Source organism: Physella acuta, unplaced genomic scaffold (genome assembly GCF_028476545.2).
Source record: "Physella acuta isolate Inbredline_101_S28 unplaced genomic scaffold, ASM2847654v3 ptg001607l, whole genome shotgun sequence".
Lineage (NCBI taxonomy): Eukaryota > Metazoa > Mollusca > Gastropoda > Physidae > Physella > Physella acuta.
The window spans coordinates 32094-45678 of NW_026733121.1; the positions used below are offsets into that span (position 1 = coordinate 32094).

General features: G+C 33.6%; 2 protein-coding genes across 4 annotated transcripts; one reads left to right on the forward strand and one right to left on the reverse strand.

Annotated features, from left to right (window-relative positions):
- The first annotated feature begins 459 nt into the window (after positions 1 to 459).
- LOC131929293 (1-acyl-sn-glycerol-3-phosphate acyltransferase alpha) lies at positions 460 to 8084 on the forward strand. Its single transcript, XM_059285381.1, has 6 exons — positions 460 to 754; positions 2466 to 2602; positions 2789 to 2964; positions 3483 to 3578; positions 3735 to 3807; positions 4462 to 8084. The coding sequence occupies exons 1-6, from the start codon at positions 558 to 560 to the stop codon at positions 4599 to 4601; spliced, it is 819 nt and encodes a 272-aa protein (XP_059141364.1). The 5' UTR covers positions 460 to 557; the 3' UTR covers positions 4602 to 8084.
- An 898-nt stretch (positions 8085 to 8982) lies between these two features.
- On the reverse strand, positions 8983 to 10946 carry LOC131929294 (diaminopimelate epimerase-like). 3 transcript variants are annotated; one of them, XM_059285384.1, is made up of 2 exons: positions 10888 to 10946; positions 8983 to 10049 (listed from the first exon to the last, which is right to left on the reverse strand). In XM_059285384.1, the coding sequence occupies exon 2, from the start codon at positions 10027 to 10029 to the stop codon at positions 9076 to 9078; it is 954 nt and encodes a 317-aa protein (XP_059141367.1). In that variant the 5' UTR covers positions 10030 to 10049; positions 10888 to 10946; the 3' UTR covers positions 8983 to 9075. The 3 variants fall into 3 exon arrangements, with proteins under 3 accessions (XP_059141367.1, XP_059141365.1, XP_059141366.1); XM_059285382.1 differs by having other exon boundaries at positions 10812 to 10892; XM_059285383.1 differs by lacking the exon at positions 10888 to 10946 and adding an exon at positions 10812 to 10869 and having other exon boundaries at positions 8983 to 10042.
- Between the last annotated feature and the right edge of the window lie 2639 nt (positions 10947 to 13585).

Consider the following 13585-nt stretch of genomic DNA (forward strand, 5'->3'; position numbering starts at 1 on the left):
ACCACTTCCGGTTATCGGAAATCGCTCAAAAGTTGATACGGATCTACGATTTTGATAAAATACTTATATATGAAATTTCATCAACCTAGCTATAACGGTACTCAAGTTATCGTGTTTACACACGGACAGACAGACAGACACACAGACATACGGACAGAATTGCAAAGCCCAGTTTTTCAGACTGGATTACGCATAAAACCTCTTAATTTTGATAAATCTGGATTGATAATTTTTGCCCGATTAAAATAAGTCCTCTATACTTCGGATGTGATGAAGGACTGAGGTGTAATACGGTAAAAAATTTTAAAATTATAAGTGATTTTTGTGCACGATTACAATACTTTCTCTATACTTCGTACATACGAGAAAGTAAAAAGCTACTACTGTGCTGGAAAAGTAGGCCTATGAAACTAAAAATAGAAAATGTGTCAACCGGAAGTTAGTATCGGCAACCTTTGCCCTACGGATATTATAGGCCGTTAGTTCTGTGTAACTAATAATAATAACACGCAGATAATACAAAATCTTTCGTTTTTCTTTCGAATAAAACACACATTATGGCAGTTTTCGAAAGCATAGGAACATGCCAGCTTGTTTTTATTGTATTATTTCTTGTTTTACCAATACTGTATCAGACTTCCAGTACATTTAAGTATCATTTTAAATTGTTTGTTTACTACTTTCTCGTGCTTTTGATTGGCTTTGCTGTCACAATTTACTCTTTACCCCGACCAAGGGATACAAGAAATCATTTGTAAGTAAAATAAAGAGAGAATGTTCAATGTTTACACCGGTGTCCGATAATGGAATCTTCTTTAAAAAAGGGGTGTTAGGTTACTGGTAGTTAATTAAATAATTTAAATACACACATGGCTGGCTAATGTCATTGTCAATGCTAACCCTGCTAACTCCAATCATGGTCCTACCATCAAACGCCTAAGTAATTTTTAACTATAAAATTAGTCGAGATTACAATACTACTACTAACAACCCAACACCCCTTTTTTTAAAAAGAAGATTCCATTATTGGACACTGGTATCTAGATCTATAGTCAATATTCAATAATCATCCAAGTTGTTTGTAAGTTAGTCTTACTGCTTACTAGATCTAGATCTCTGATCTAGATCTAATAATAACTAAACTACTAAACTAGATCTAGAATCTAGATCAAATAGAGAAGTTAGAGGAGTATCTCCATTTTAAATGTCCAACCAGTACAGTTAGTAGTTGTAGAATGTAGTGGTCCATAAATGATGTCACACTTGTAGGGGGAGGGGGGTCCGTAATTTTGTGACGGTGTGTGATGAGAGGAAGGGGTCAGGCTTTTGCATTATAAAAAAGCTGTTAGAAAACGAGTTTTAGCTGTTATTTCGCGTTTTAGAAAGCTGTTAGAAAATTTGTAATAGGAATTGATAAAAATACTCTATGATGACAGAGTTCAGACAAGATTTTGGAAAAATATCAATGTTTTAAGAAAAATTCAACTGCAATTTCGAGGGGGGTTGTAGGCTGAGGTGTGACGTCATTTGGGGGGGGGGGGGGTTCTGGCTATTTGTGATGATGTATGACTGAGGGGACGGGGGGGGGGGGGAGGTAAGAATTGTCCATAAAAGTGTGACGTCATTTATGGATGACCCCAATGTAGATGCTTCTACTTCTCTTCAAAGACTAGATTCTATGATAGATCTAGATTACTAAGATTAGTGATTAGCAGAATAGATCTAAAACTTACTGTACTTTCACTTTGCCATAGCCCAAATACTATTTAATATTAATTAATGAATCCCTAGCAGAACAGAATTTCCCCCTCTTCTCCACTGGGCATCTAATCCAACCAATGGTATAGGCCACTATAGGCTTGTTTCATTGAGATATATAATTCCAAAATAAACCTGAAGCAATAATAAAAACATTCTCATTTTATTTCAACACCGTGGGCCTACAGTGTATAGTGAAGACATAATAATCATTGAGTCACTTGTATAGATATTTTATAGTGGCTATTTATTATTTGTCATAGTTCATCTATATTTGGCCATAGTGTTACTTACCTCTAATTTACATCTAATTTAGTCAACTGATCCTTATTCTTATTTCTGTGCTATAGGCCTAATTATGCATAAGTTTAGGCTGTTTAAGTTGCCAGTTGCTGAGTAATTGGTAAATCCAGAAATTTCTCCAAATTGCATTCTGAATACATAACGTTTTCAGACTAACTTAACTTCCTTCAAACATAAATAAAATTGGTTAATCATAAGATTTAAAATAATTCTCAAACAAATAATTGTTTTTGAATTTTAAAAGAAATCTGAAATATAATTTTCCATTTGCTAGTAGGTAAATTATTTTGTTTTCCTTGCAAAAAAAAAAAAACAACTTATGTTCATATATTATGATGTTATATTATGTTTAGCATTATGTTGCTACCAAATTTCATAATACTTTTCTCACTTTTTTGTTTTAGTTTTGTGTCATGGTGCGTCAAAGCATTTCTAAGACATGTTGCTGGGATGGAGGTTGAAATACGTGGGCAAGAAATCTTGAAAAAAGATGAAACTGCTGTTATCGTTATGAATCACCAGAGCTCTCTTGACATGATTCGTGTGTAACTTTTGTTCTCTAAAAAAAATTTTTTTTTACTGACACGCAATTCTGGCTTACCCTTCTTGACAATGATTGTAAATTTTAAAAAATTGTAAATATTAGCTTTTTATTTAACTTTTTTATTTTACAACAAAAAGAAAATGTTTTTAACTTTGTGGATGATGGATTTTTATAACTTTTCAGCATTGTTTATGATTTGGCCTGAAAATTGTGTAAGTCTGGCTAAAAAGGAGCTCTTTTATGCTGGTCCATTTGGCATAGGAGCATGGATGTGTGGGACCATATACATTGATAGACTCAATCATCAAAGTGCTAGGAAAACAATGGAGGACACTGCAGATCTCATCAAACATAAAAAGGTAAATACATTTAATAGGGTAATGTACTACAGTTTCTGGTTTGGTAAGCTTGTATTAGGTAGTTAGTAGTTAAGTAATTTTGCTGGCTATTGTCAAAACTAATCTTTATCTTATAGGCCTATATATTTCTATCATTTTTATTAGTAACCTAACCTTTTTTTTAAGAATCCATAGTTAGACAGAGAAACCCAATGTGCACTGAAAGTGATTTTAAAAATACATTTCTGATAGTATAATTAAATAAATGCACTTTCATAATTTTTATCTCCCCTTTAAAATTTTATTTTTGTTTTTAGTTCTAGCTTTAAGTTGAGATTAGTGCACTAGTTTGATTTGGGAATGGGAGTTTTCTATATTTTCTTTCTAATTAGATAAATATGTATTTATATATTATGTTTTTACTTTACAAGTGTAATACAAGTACTCAAGCTGTATAAAACATGCTTTTTTTCGCAGGTATAGTTTACTTCAATTGTATTGGTTGACACATGTTTCTTTCTCCATTTTAATTTTAATAGTTAAAAGTAGCCATTTTTGCTGAAGGAACACGTAACCACAAAGGATCAATGCTGCCTTTTAAAAAGGGGGCATTTCACCTTGCTGTCGCTGGGCAGGTGAGCAAATGAAACATTTAGTTTAGCTGTCACAATTTTGTATACCTTTATACATTAAATATTAGAAACATACAGTATTATTCAATAGTTTTCTATATCCATATAAAAACTTCATGTTGTCATCACATGCTCACCATGTCCCATCTTATATTTCAGGTTCCAATTATTCCAGTTGTTTTTTCTTCCTACAACAACTTTTACAGTAAACCTGATAAAAGGTTTGATGAAGGTGCGTTATTTTATTTTTTATCATTCTTATCCACAGTGAAGTTATTGTAATGTGTATGTACTCTGGTCACCACACATTATAATTTCCTAGATATTCTATCTTTGTATGCAGTTATGTGTTGTCACTAGTTATTTTCTAAAGTAATGCTTGATAAAAATGCTTTCTTGAATTTGAACATATCTCAAATAGACATTTTTATTTGACATTGTTGTTATAGATATGATATCTCTTATTACAGCAAGTGAATAATTTTCATATTGAATGAAAAAAAAGCTGTTCTACTCATATTATCAGTGTGATATGTATTTAAATTTACCAGTTTTAAGATTTTATAACCATGGGGAGTTATACCATCACATACATTATTTTTAATAAAAAACCCACACATTTATCTATGAAAAAAAGTACCCTTTCAGACCTGATGGTATCAAAGGGCTAATGGAGAAAAGTTCTTGAGTTTTTTCTTTTTTACCTAAGCCTATGAAAGAAGAATGAAGTGAATAGCCCAAGCAACTAGGTGGACTCAGGGATCAAGGGCATGCTTCTAACTTATGAATGGAAACTAAATATTAGAATTTTCAGTTAAAATGTAAACTCTTACCCCTTCCTGGTAACTATTTCTGGTAATTAATTTATAGGCTTATTATTGGACAGGTCGTGTGATTCTTGAAGTTCTGCCACCCATCTCCACTGTTGGACTCACAACAGATGACGTGACGTCTCTTACAGAGCTAACCAGAGAGAAAATGCTGGAGTGTTTTGATCGGATTAGTGAAGAAGCCAAGACATTTTAAAGCCCAGTGAAATCCATTCTACATCAGGCTGTTTGTGTGGGTGTACAAGGTGCTAGAGCATTGTCAACAAAGGTGGAATTTTTTTTTTTTGGATCTGATTGTTTGAATGCTTGTGCAAGAACTCTATAACTGACTCTGCGAGTCTAGGGAGTGACAAGAAATAATTTAGCTGGTTAAAATGATGGTTGGGGCATGACAGATTACAGTGAATATAAGCTGGTGTTTAAATAGAGTAATGAATACCCCAATACAAAATTTACATCAATGTAGCTGCTATAGCCCTCTCTTTTTGTTTCTAGTCCAAAGTCCGTATAAATGCTTATCTATAGCGTCAGTTCATCACTGGTTGTTACTAAATCAAATAAGGGGTAACTTCTTTATCGTAAGGTTACAAAACTTGTGTTGCAAACAAAAATGTATCATACCTCACATTTTACAGTGGGTCAACTTACACTTAGAACTTACATAACTAACTGTAAATGCTGTCAACTGGGTTTCTCAGTGTAGTATTTTTTAATGCTTTCTATAGTGTAAATTCTTTAATTGATAGAAACAGCTTTGAAAAGGTATATCTATATCTCAACTGATAGAAACAGTTTTGAAAAGTTATATCTCATGGGTAACAGGAGTACATTTTTTGAATGAAAGGGTATTTTAAATCAGATATGAATGGTGGCTTTAACTTTTCGTTGTAGAAAATCAATGCTTTAATATGTACTTTGTTCTATTTTTAGAACCTATTTATTGGCTAGTTGTTTTTTTTTTAAACTAATCTTGTCAAAATTAAGTTGTTTTAAAATCAGTTATGTCAAGCTATTAATTGACAAGCTATTAGTTCTTATTGTTTTAATTTAAAATATTTTTGTATGACCAATTAATTTGTGTACATTCTGAAAGTTATTAGTGGCATTTTAAAGCCATTGTAATTTACTAAATTTCTGTACAATGTTTTAATAATAATTATTATTTATTGGTGGTGCTTTGAATAAATTGTAACAACATGCATTTTGCTTAGAATGTTTTAATTCCTTGAAAATTTACCAAATTACAAGTATTGTGTTACTTTTATTTCAGAAAATAGTTTTGAGGCATTTAAACTATGTCCTGTTCATGTTGATGTAGTTTTTTACCAAAATGTTATCGCATGTTTAAAGAAGTTTTTTTTTTCTGACACTTTTTTTCACCAATATTTTGAATTTTAAGTTAAATTAATCATATCTTTTTTTTAATACTTCTAAAAACCTAGTGTTCAATAAGTACAAAGAATTATTTGTATGTACTGTAGATTAATCTGTCACACCTGCTTTCATCACTAATCTATATTTAGAACAAAAGAAAAAGTTTCTTTTCTGATAAATGTTAATGAAATGATTAATATATATTTCTTAACATTAGCTTACAAATTTGAAAAAGCTTTAAAAAAGTTTAATTTTTTTTCTGTGATAAAATCCACAAGTTCTATGAGTAAAGAAATGGTTGAGGTAAATAGGTCATGCTTTAAACTGGGTAAGTCTTTGTATACTTTTATTAGTCCTGTGATACAACTCTTGTAAAAGCTACATTTTGGTAATAAGAAGAAACACTTATTGTTTGAATGCTAGACTTGTTAGCATTAATGTTAAATGCAGATCAACTATTGGCCAGAACGGTTGTGCTTTTCATTGTATCATATTTTTGTTTCTTAAGCCTCTGAGTTTTTACATTCTTTAAGCAGATTTTAACATTACCCAAAGGGTAAACACAATCTTCTTCACTTTCAACCATTAATTCATTTTTTTCTATTTACATTTTAAAATTTCTCAATTTAAAATAGAAAGCACTTTTTTTCTTCTATTAAAAAGATAAACAGAAAAAAACTAAAAAAATTTTTTGGGTCTATCTTTGACTGTCTTGGACCTTTGAAACTTATAATGTCACTACAGTTTGTATTGAGCTGAATTACAGTTTTCTTCCAAATACTTCCATTTGTCTTCTCTGCTTTTTCAATTAACTCCCTTGCCATTAAAGATGCTAACATTTTGCAATACAGGCACAAATATTTCACACACAGGAAGTGGTTAAAATATAAAATTTTTGATAAATTATGCACATAGAATGTTAACATTTTACTAAAATACATTTACAATTTTAAAAAATAACAGCGCAACCTTTTTAAAATGTTAACATTCTACAGCATCTTATTTTAAACAATACATGTTTTCAGAAAATATATACAGTTTACAAACATGACATATATTAACCTTTAACAATGCAACAGTTTGACAAACAAAATTTTTTATCAACAAAATCAAATTCTTGCCATGCAGTTGTTCATGATTTTATTCACATTACTTGTAATATAGCTTTGACGTTATTTATGTTTAGAATATTGCAATCGTTATTTTTTATAACGCTTTTTCTTGCTGACTGCAAGTTTTAAATTTGTATTGATTACACTCAGTATTCCAATCAAACAGTTGTCTTTGATCTGTTGAATTTATCACAGGACTTGTTCTCTAATGTAATGTTATTAACGACACCAATATGCCAAGTGTCTTTTGCTATTTCAGTCTTTGGAAGTACACAAAGCTTGTTATTTAGTTCAGATTGTAAACAGAGATGTAACTTTTCCATTTTCTAAACCAATCTTATTTTGCCATCCGAGAAAAAATTTCTATTGAAGTTTTTTATGGTGAAATTGTTAAAAAAAACTTATATTTAAATTCATGATTTACATTAATATTGTCTTGAATACCCACCTAGAAAATTTGAAAATGCAATTGATTTTGTTGTCAGAAACATGGCTATGCATTCTGTTAGTTTTATGCAAAAAAAATGTCCATTCTTAGATGGTCAGTTACATCTTTGTGTTTACTTAAAACAAATGTGTTTAAAACAAATTAACTTGAAAATGTACAAAAATAAGATATAGAAAGTAATAATTCTGCAAGTGTTTAAGTTGAAGTTATTAAAATAGTTGTAATTCAAAATCCTTTGTTAGTTAAAATTACAAGTTTATTTTATCTGAATTTATTAAATTTAAAAGATTTTAAACTAAAAGCTTTCAAAGAATAAGTATTCCTTTAGGATTTAACTTTTTAGTATGTAATTTTGTTATAGTACCATGAATGAAGATTGAAAAAACAAAAATATTTTTATATAAATACTTTGTCCTATACTGTATTATATCATGGAAGTATTGGAAACAAAAATAACATTCTGCCTGATTTTGTTATCTATATTTTATGTAGGCCTACAGAATGAGGTCAATATTTTAATCAGTTCTATTATGTGAGTTTTTATGCTGGTACAAAATATAACAAGGGATATAAATTTGGTTAGTTTTGTAGTGCCAAAGTGTATCTGCATTTATTATTTTGGTTTCTTTTCGATATGAATTTGCTTGGTTATACTGTTGTACTAGGGATTGTCACAAATATTTTTCTCCCTTTGAGTAACAACACAGCTATCAGGGGCAAGTCCAATGTTAAAATAAAAAACAATATTCAATGGTTGTCCAAGTTTTTATTTACATTTAACTATTTTGAAATTAGTACAGATGGTTCCTATAGAGAGTTGGGTTAGAACAGAGTGAGAAAATTTGTTTGTACGGAAATGTGTTTGTGATAATGTGATAGAGAGTTTAAGAGTAAGTTGAAACTTTGAGGGCATTCCCTTGTCTTGTGGTGTGAGATTTTTAAAATATCCCCCTCCCTCAAGGTATTTATCCTTGGCCTGGAAATCTAAAGTGCAAAGTTCACAAACTTTACCAAACAGAAAGAGATACTAAAGACTTAATCTTATAGTGCAAGGTGAACAAGTTCTGGTTGTGTGATACTTGACAGTACAAAGTGCAGGATAAAGTTTGATTAACATGCATTTTTATCTGTTTATAACTGAAAGTGCATGTTAGCAAAAAAAAAAATTAATAAACACTCAATGTTTACCAAGCTCAGTATATATTTTTTTAAAAAGAAATTTCTGTTTTTAAAAAAAGTATCTTAAATGTGTGTGTAAAGTCCTTTACGGACATGAGCTAAAACAACCCTTAACCTATCGCAGAGGCATAGCGAGGTGGGGGGGGGGGGGGGGTGGGCAGGGGTGCGGACCGCACAGGGTGACACCATTTAGGGGGGTGACACCAAAGCAAAAAATAGCAAAATATATTGAGAAAAACTTGAGGGGGGGGTGCAAATCGAATGTTTGAGAGGGGGGGGGGGGGTGGGGGGGACACCAAAGCAAAAAATAGCAAAATATATTGAGAAAAACTTGAGGGGGGGATGCAAATCAAAAGTTTGAGGGGGGGGGGGTGCAAATCGAAAGTTTGAGGGGGGGGGGGGGGTGACACCATTAAGTGCCGCACCGGGTGTCACCCGACCTCGCTACGCCACTGACCTATCGAAGTGTTGATCAACCTTCATGCTTAATGACAATCTATGCCTGGCTAGTACTGGCTATCTATTAATGTAATATAGAACGTACCAGGAGTTTACAGTCATTTTAGAGGATACACACCATCAAATACATGCTTGGCATACCCAGACAGTTGTATTTTAGTAAAGACAGCGGATCCCTCCTTGTACTCAATGATAAAATCCACAGTTAATTTTCCTCCTCTAGTAGATATACACTGACTCACAGCCTTTCCATTCAGAGATTTCAAATCTGATGGAACAGCCATTGCTTCCTCATGGTTCTTCTGATTATAGTTTAATTTTCTTACAAAGTCAGAGATAGCTACAGCTACTGCTCCAGTTCCACATGCTAACGTTTCATCTTCCACTCCTCTTTCATAAGTCCTGACCTGCAGGATTTTATCTTTTTCAACAGTTTTATTATCTATTTTCATAGATACAAAATTTATATTACTTCCCTTTTCACCGTAGAGCCCATACCTCAGTTCTTTCCCTTCGGTGAGCACATCTATGACATCAACATCACGTGACACAAACCTCACGTGATGTGGAGACCCGGTGTCTAAAAATAGATCGCCGTTTGGGTATATTTTTATATTTGTTAACAGAACGTCTTGGAAGTTAACGAAATAAATAAAATTCTCATCGCCATTTTCAGTAATATCTGAACCTAAAACTCCGCCCTCGTGGACTCCATCCGATGCCTCGAATTTATAAACCGGTAACTTATTTGCCTCGTTTTGAGAGCGTGGAGCCGAACCATCAATGCCAAGGCTCCACGCAAAAGCCACCGCACACCGGCAACCGTTGCCGCATAAGCTTCCCGCCCTGCCGTCCGCGTTAAAGTACAGAAGTGAAAAGTGGGATGATTTGCTTGAACGAATTTCCAAAATGCCGTCTGCGCCGATCCCAAACCGCCTGTCGCACATCCGCTGTCTCATCTCATTCGTTAAATCATAGCTACCGTCTCTGTTGTCTAGGGCGATAAAGTCATTCCCAAGCCCTTGGTACTTTGAAAATTGTATTGAAGCCATTCTCGAACTTTACCTGTGAACTAAAATATTCGTTACATCAGACACAATGACGTCATTCAATTACATTAGCGCCAATCAGACTCGTCTAGAAGTTTTGGCCAGATATTTTAATCCTAATTATTTTGACGGTATCTTTTTGTTAAGACGTTTTTGGATTCTATTTTTAATGACAGCGACCATTGTTTCTTTAAAGCATCTCTCCGCAAATGCCCCTCCCCCCTCCAAAGAAAAATGTCTAAAAGAAACAGTGACAGTGACTCTATGACTTTGACATACCCGGTCTTCACTGTGATCAACTTTAAAGTTAAAAAAAAAAAAAAAAAACTCTGGCCTAAATTTTACCCATACACGTTGAAGTTGCTACATTACTTTATAAGGTTTTTTTCAGCAACGTTTCTTTCAAGCACTCCTCGGGGTACCCCCGACTACCCCCCCCCCCCAATTTTATCTACCCCCACCCTCAATTTTATCTCCCCCCTCCCCCCCCCCTCATACACTCCAACAAAGACGGGAAATCATGGTTAAATTCTGATTTCATAAGTACACGTTTTTGTAAGATTTAAATCATTTCCCTCAAAATACCCATGATCTTTAGAATTTCTCTTCTAAGCTTTTAAATTGTAAATACGTGAACTCTTCATTTACCATTAAAATATAACGTACACGTTTTACAACATTGCACAGCTAAATATATTTATTAAGTAGACTAATTAGAGGTATAGTAATAATGAAATAATTTAAACTATTCTAAATTAGGGAACTCTAGTAACCGAAATATTTACCGTGATTTTTTCGATTTCGCATACGGGAATAGACTTGAAGTAGCGTTTATAAACAATGGCTGTTGTATGAATATACCTTAACCCTTGAAAAAAAATAGGCAGATATAGAGAACAGCATGACTAAGTAAATCTTCGTAGGCTTTTCATTACACTCGCGTGTGTACCAGGTCAGCCGTGTTGTAGGGCATAGTGTTAAAGCCGATGATTCTGGACCAATGCGTTTATTTTTAGCGTAAAAAAATACTTGTTTTTGTCTATTCTATATTTAATTCGGTACATATTCAAAATCTAGGTCTATATATAATTCATTGTGTTCATATGTCCTGTTTTTATTTTTTTAAACCCCACAACAAACGTATGTTTTGTAAGGGTCTTGTATTAAAGCCCTATCCTGATTGATTTATTTTAAATATGTAGGCCTATATATCTTATAAAAAACAAAAATAAAACTAAAGATAGCGGACTTTGTGACTTAAGATTTGATATCAATGTCAAATGTCAAGGTTTGATATCAATGTCAAACATGAATTGTATGTCAGGTCTTATGCACCTACCACATAAAGATTACATTATTTTCCAAGGAATCTGGGTAGATAATTCTACATAACAGGAATTCTTTCTGACGAAACCCATTCAAGGTATCAAATAAGTTAGTAGTGTTAAAGTTCAATAACTAGGCCCACTTCCATAGATTTTCCTAAAAAAAAATAGCCTACTCGTCTGTTCTAGGTGTGTAAATCTTGACAGACGTCATACATACTTTGCCGATAAGTCCTGATAAAAGTGAAAGTGCTGACCTGCTTTTATCGCTGACCCAAAAACGGTATAAGTGGGTTCGGTATATGTAACAAAAAGGATGGGAGAGGTGTAGGCTACATGACAGACACGAGCGGATCAATGAAGGGTTTGTGGGGAGCTTAGTCACCCCATCGCACATTTACACACATTTACACATACACAACACACACATAACACACACATGTATATATATATATATATATATATATATATATATATATATATATATATATATATATATATATATATATATATATATATATATATAGTGGCGTAGCGAGGGGGGGAGCGGGGGGGGGATGCGGACCACACCGGGTGAAACAATTTGTGGGGGGGTTGTGACACCAAGACTAAAAATAGCAAAATATATAGAGAAAAATGATAATTCCAGTTAATTAAGTGATTAATTCGAGTGTTAAAAAGTTTTTCAAGAGCAAATTTGACAAACCCCGACAAGGGTGGAAGGGAGGCGGGGGAGGGGTGCAAATCGAAAGTTTGAGAGTGGGGGTGCAAATCGAAAATTGAAAGTTTGTCCCCGGGCGCCGGGAAGGGACGCTACGCCTCTGGGGGTGACACCATTAAGTGCCGCACCGGGTGACACCCGACCTCGCTACACCATGGTATATATATATATATATATATATATATATATATATATATATATATATATATATATAACTTTACCCCCACCCTGCTCGAATAATATGCTGGAACCACCAATGAATTGGGGGGGGGGGGGAGGATTCCCGTAAAAAAATGAAATCATTACGGAGGATTTGAACTGTTTGATCACATGACTAGAGCTGACATCACGTGAGCAGTCTGACGGCGAAAGAACAGTTCCCCTTCTAGCCTCTGTGTGATCCGCAACAAAGGATCATTTATACTGCAGATCATACGTTGTCTGTCTTTTATTTCTTCTTTACTGGTGTCAAATATCTAACAGAATAAATAAACGGGTGTAGATGGGCGGGGCTGCCTTTGATTCAGTATTAAAAAGATGGAGCAGCCTCTTGTTTTCACGGGTCAATCAAAATAGCAATAATTCTCGTCAGCAGGGGTGTGTTGTAAACCTGATTATACTTTATTGTTTAAATACATTTTAGTGTGATCTTGTCATGCAAACATTAACTACAATTTTTTTTTTGTTTCCTCAATAATTACCTTCTCCAGACATACGTTTAAGAGAAAGCTTCTTTTGGGAAAAGTCTTTAGTGATGTTCTCCACCGTCTCCCTCACCTGATAAAAATGAAAAAAAAAAGAAATATAAATGAAAAATAATTAACTACATTAACCATTATCTGCACCCCCCCCCCCCCTTTCCCGAAAGTTTCAAGTTTTATTCCGGAGAGAAAATTATGAAAGAAACCTTCGTCTTCATTGATATGTCTTTATTTTTTAGAATCTGTGTTGTGAAACGTCTTTAACTAAACGTCAGTGCTCTTACGCTAAGTTACAAAATATAATTGGTTACAATTTAACGACCCGCTCGATACAGCGCTGGCGGCCAACGATTGTTTCCCTTTGCTGGCAGTCAACGATTATTTCCCTTGGCTGCCCCTCTCATGAAATCACAATTTAATATCAATTTGATGGGCACTTGCACAACCGAACGGAAGTTTTATCACGGAAAAAATCTAGTCCTTAAACAAGGATTAGATAAACTTTAAAATATTTTTTAAAAATTAAATTTAACAGGTACGTTTATTTAAGACTAACTGTATTTGAGTCATGGGATTGACAGGAGTTTGTTTTGTTAAAAAATGTGGTTATTTGTTTTTGGTGGCAAGATCCCGTTTGGATTTGTGGTAACTAGTATCACGGTGGAAACTGGCTTTGGCCACGGTAGATAGGTGGATTCGTCTAGGACTCTTGGATGGGTCTTTGGCGACGGTGGATTCTTTTCGTCTTCTTCTTTTTCTTCTTCTTCTTCTTCTTCTTCATCTTCTACGTTCTTAATTTTAGTGTTGAAGGA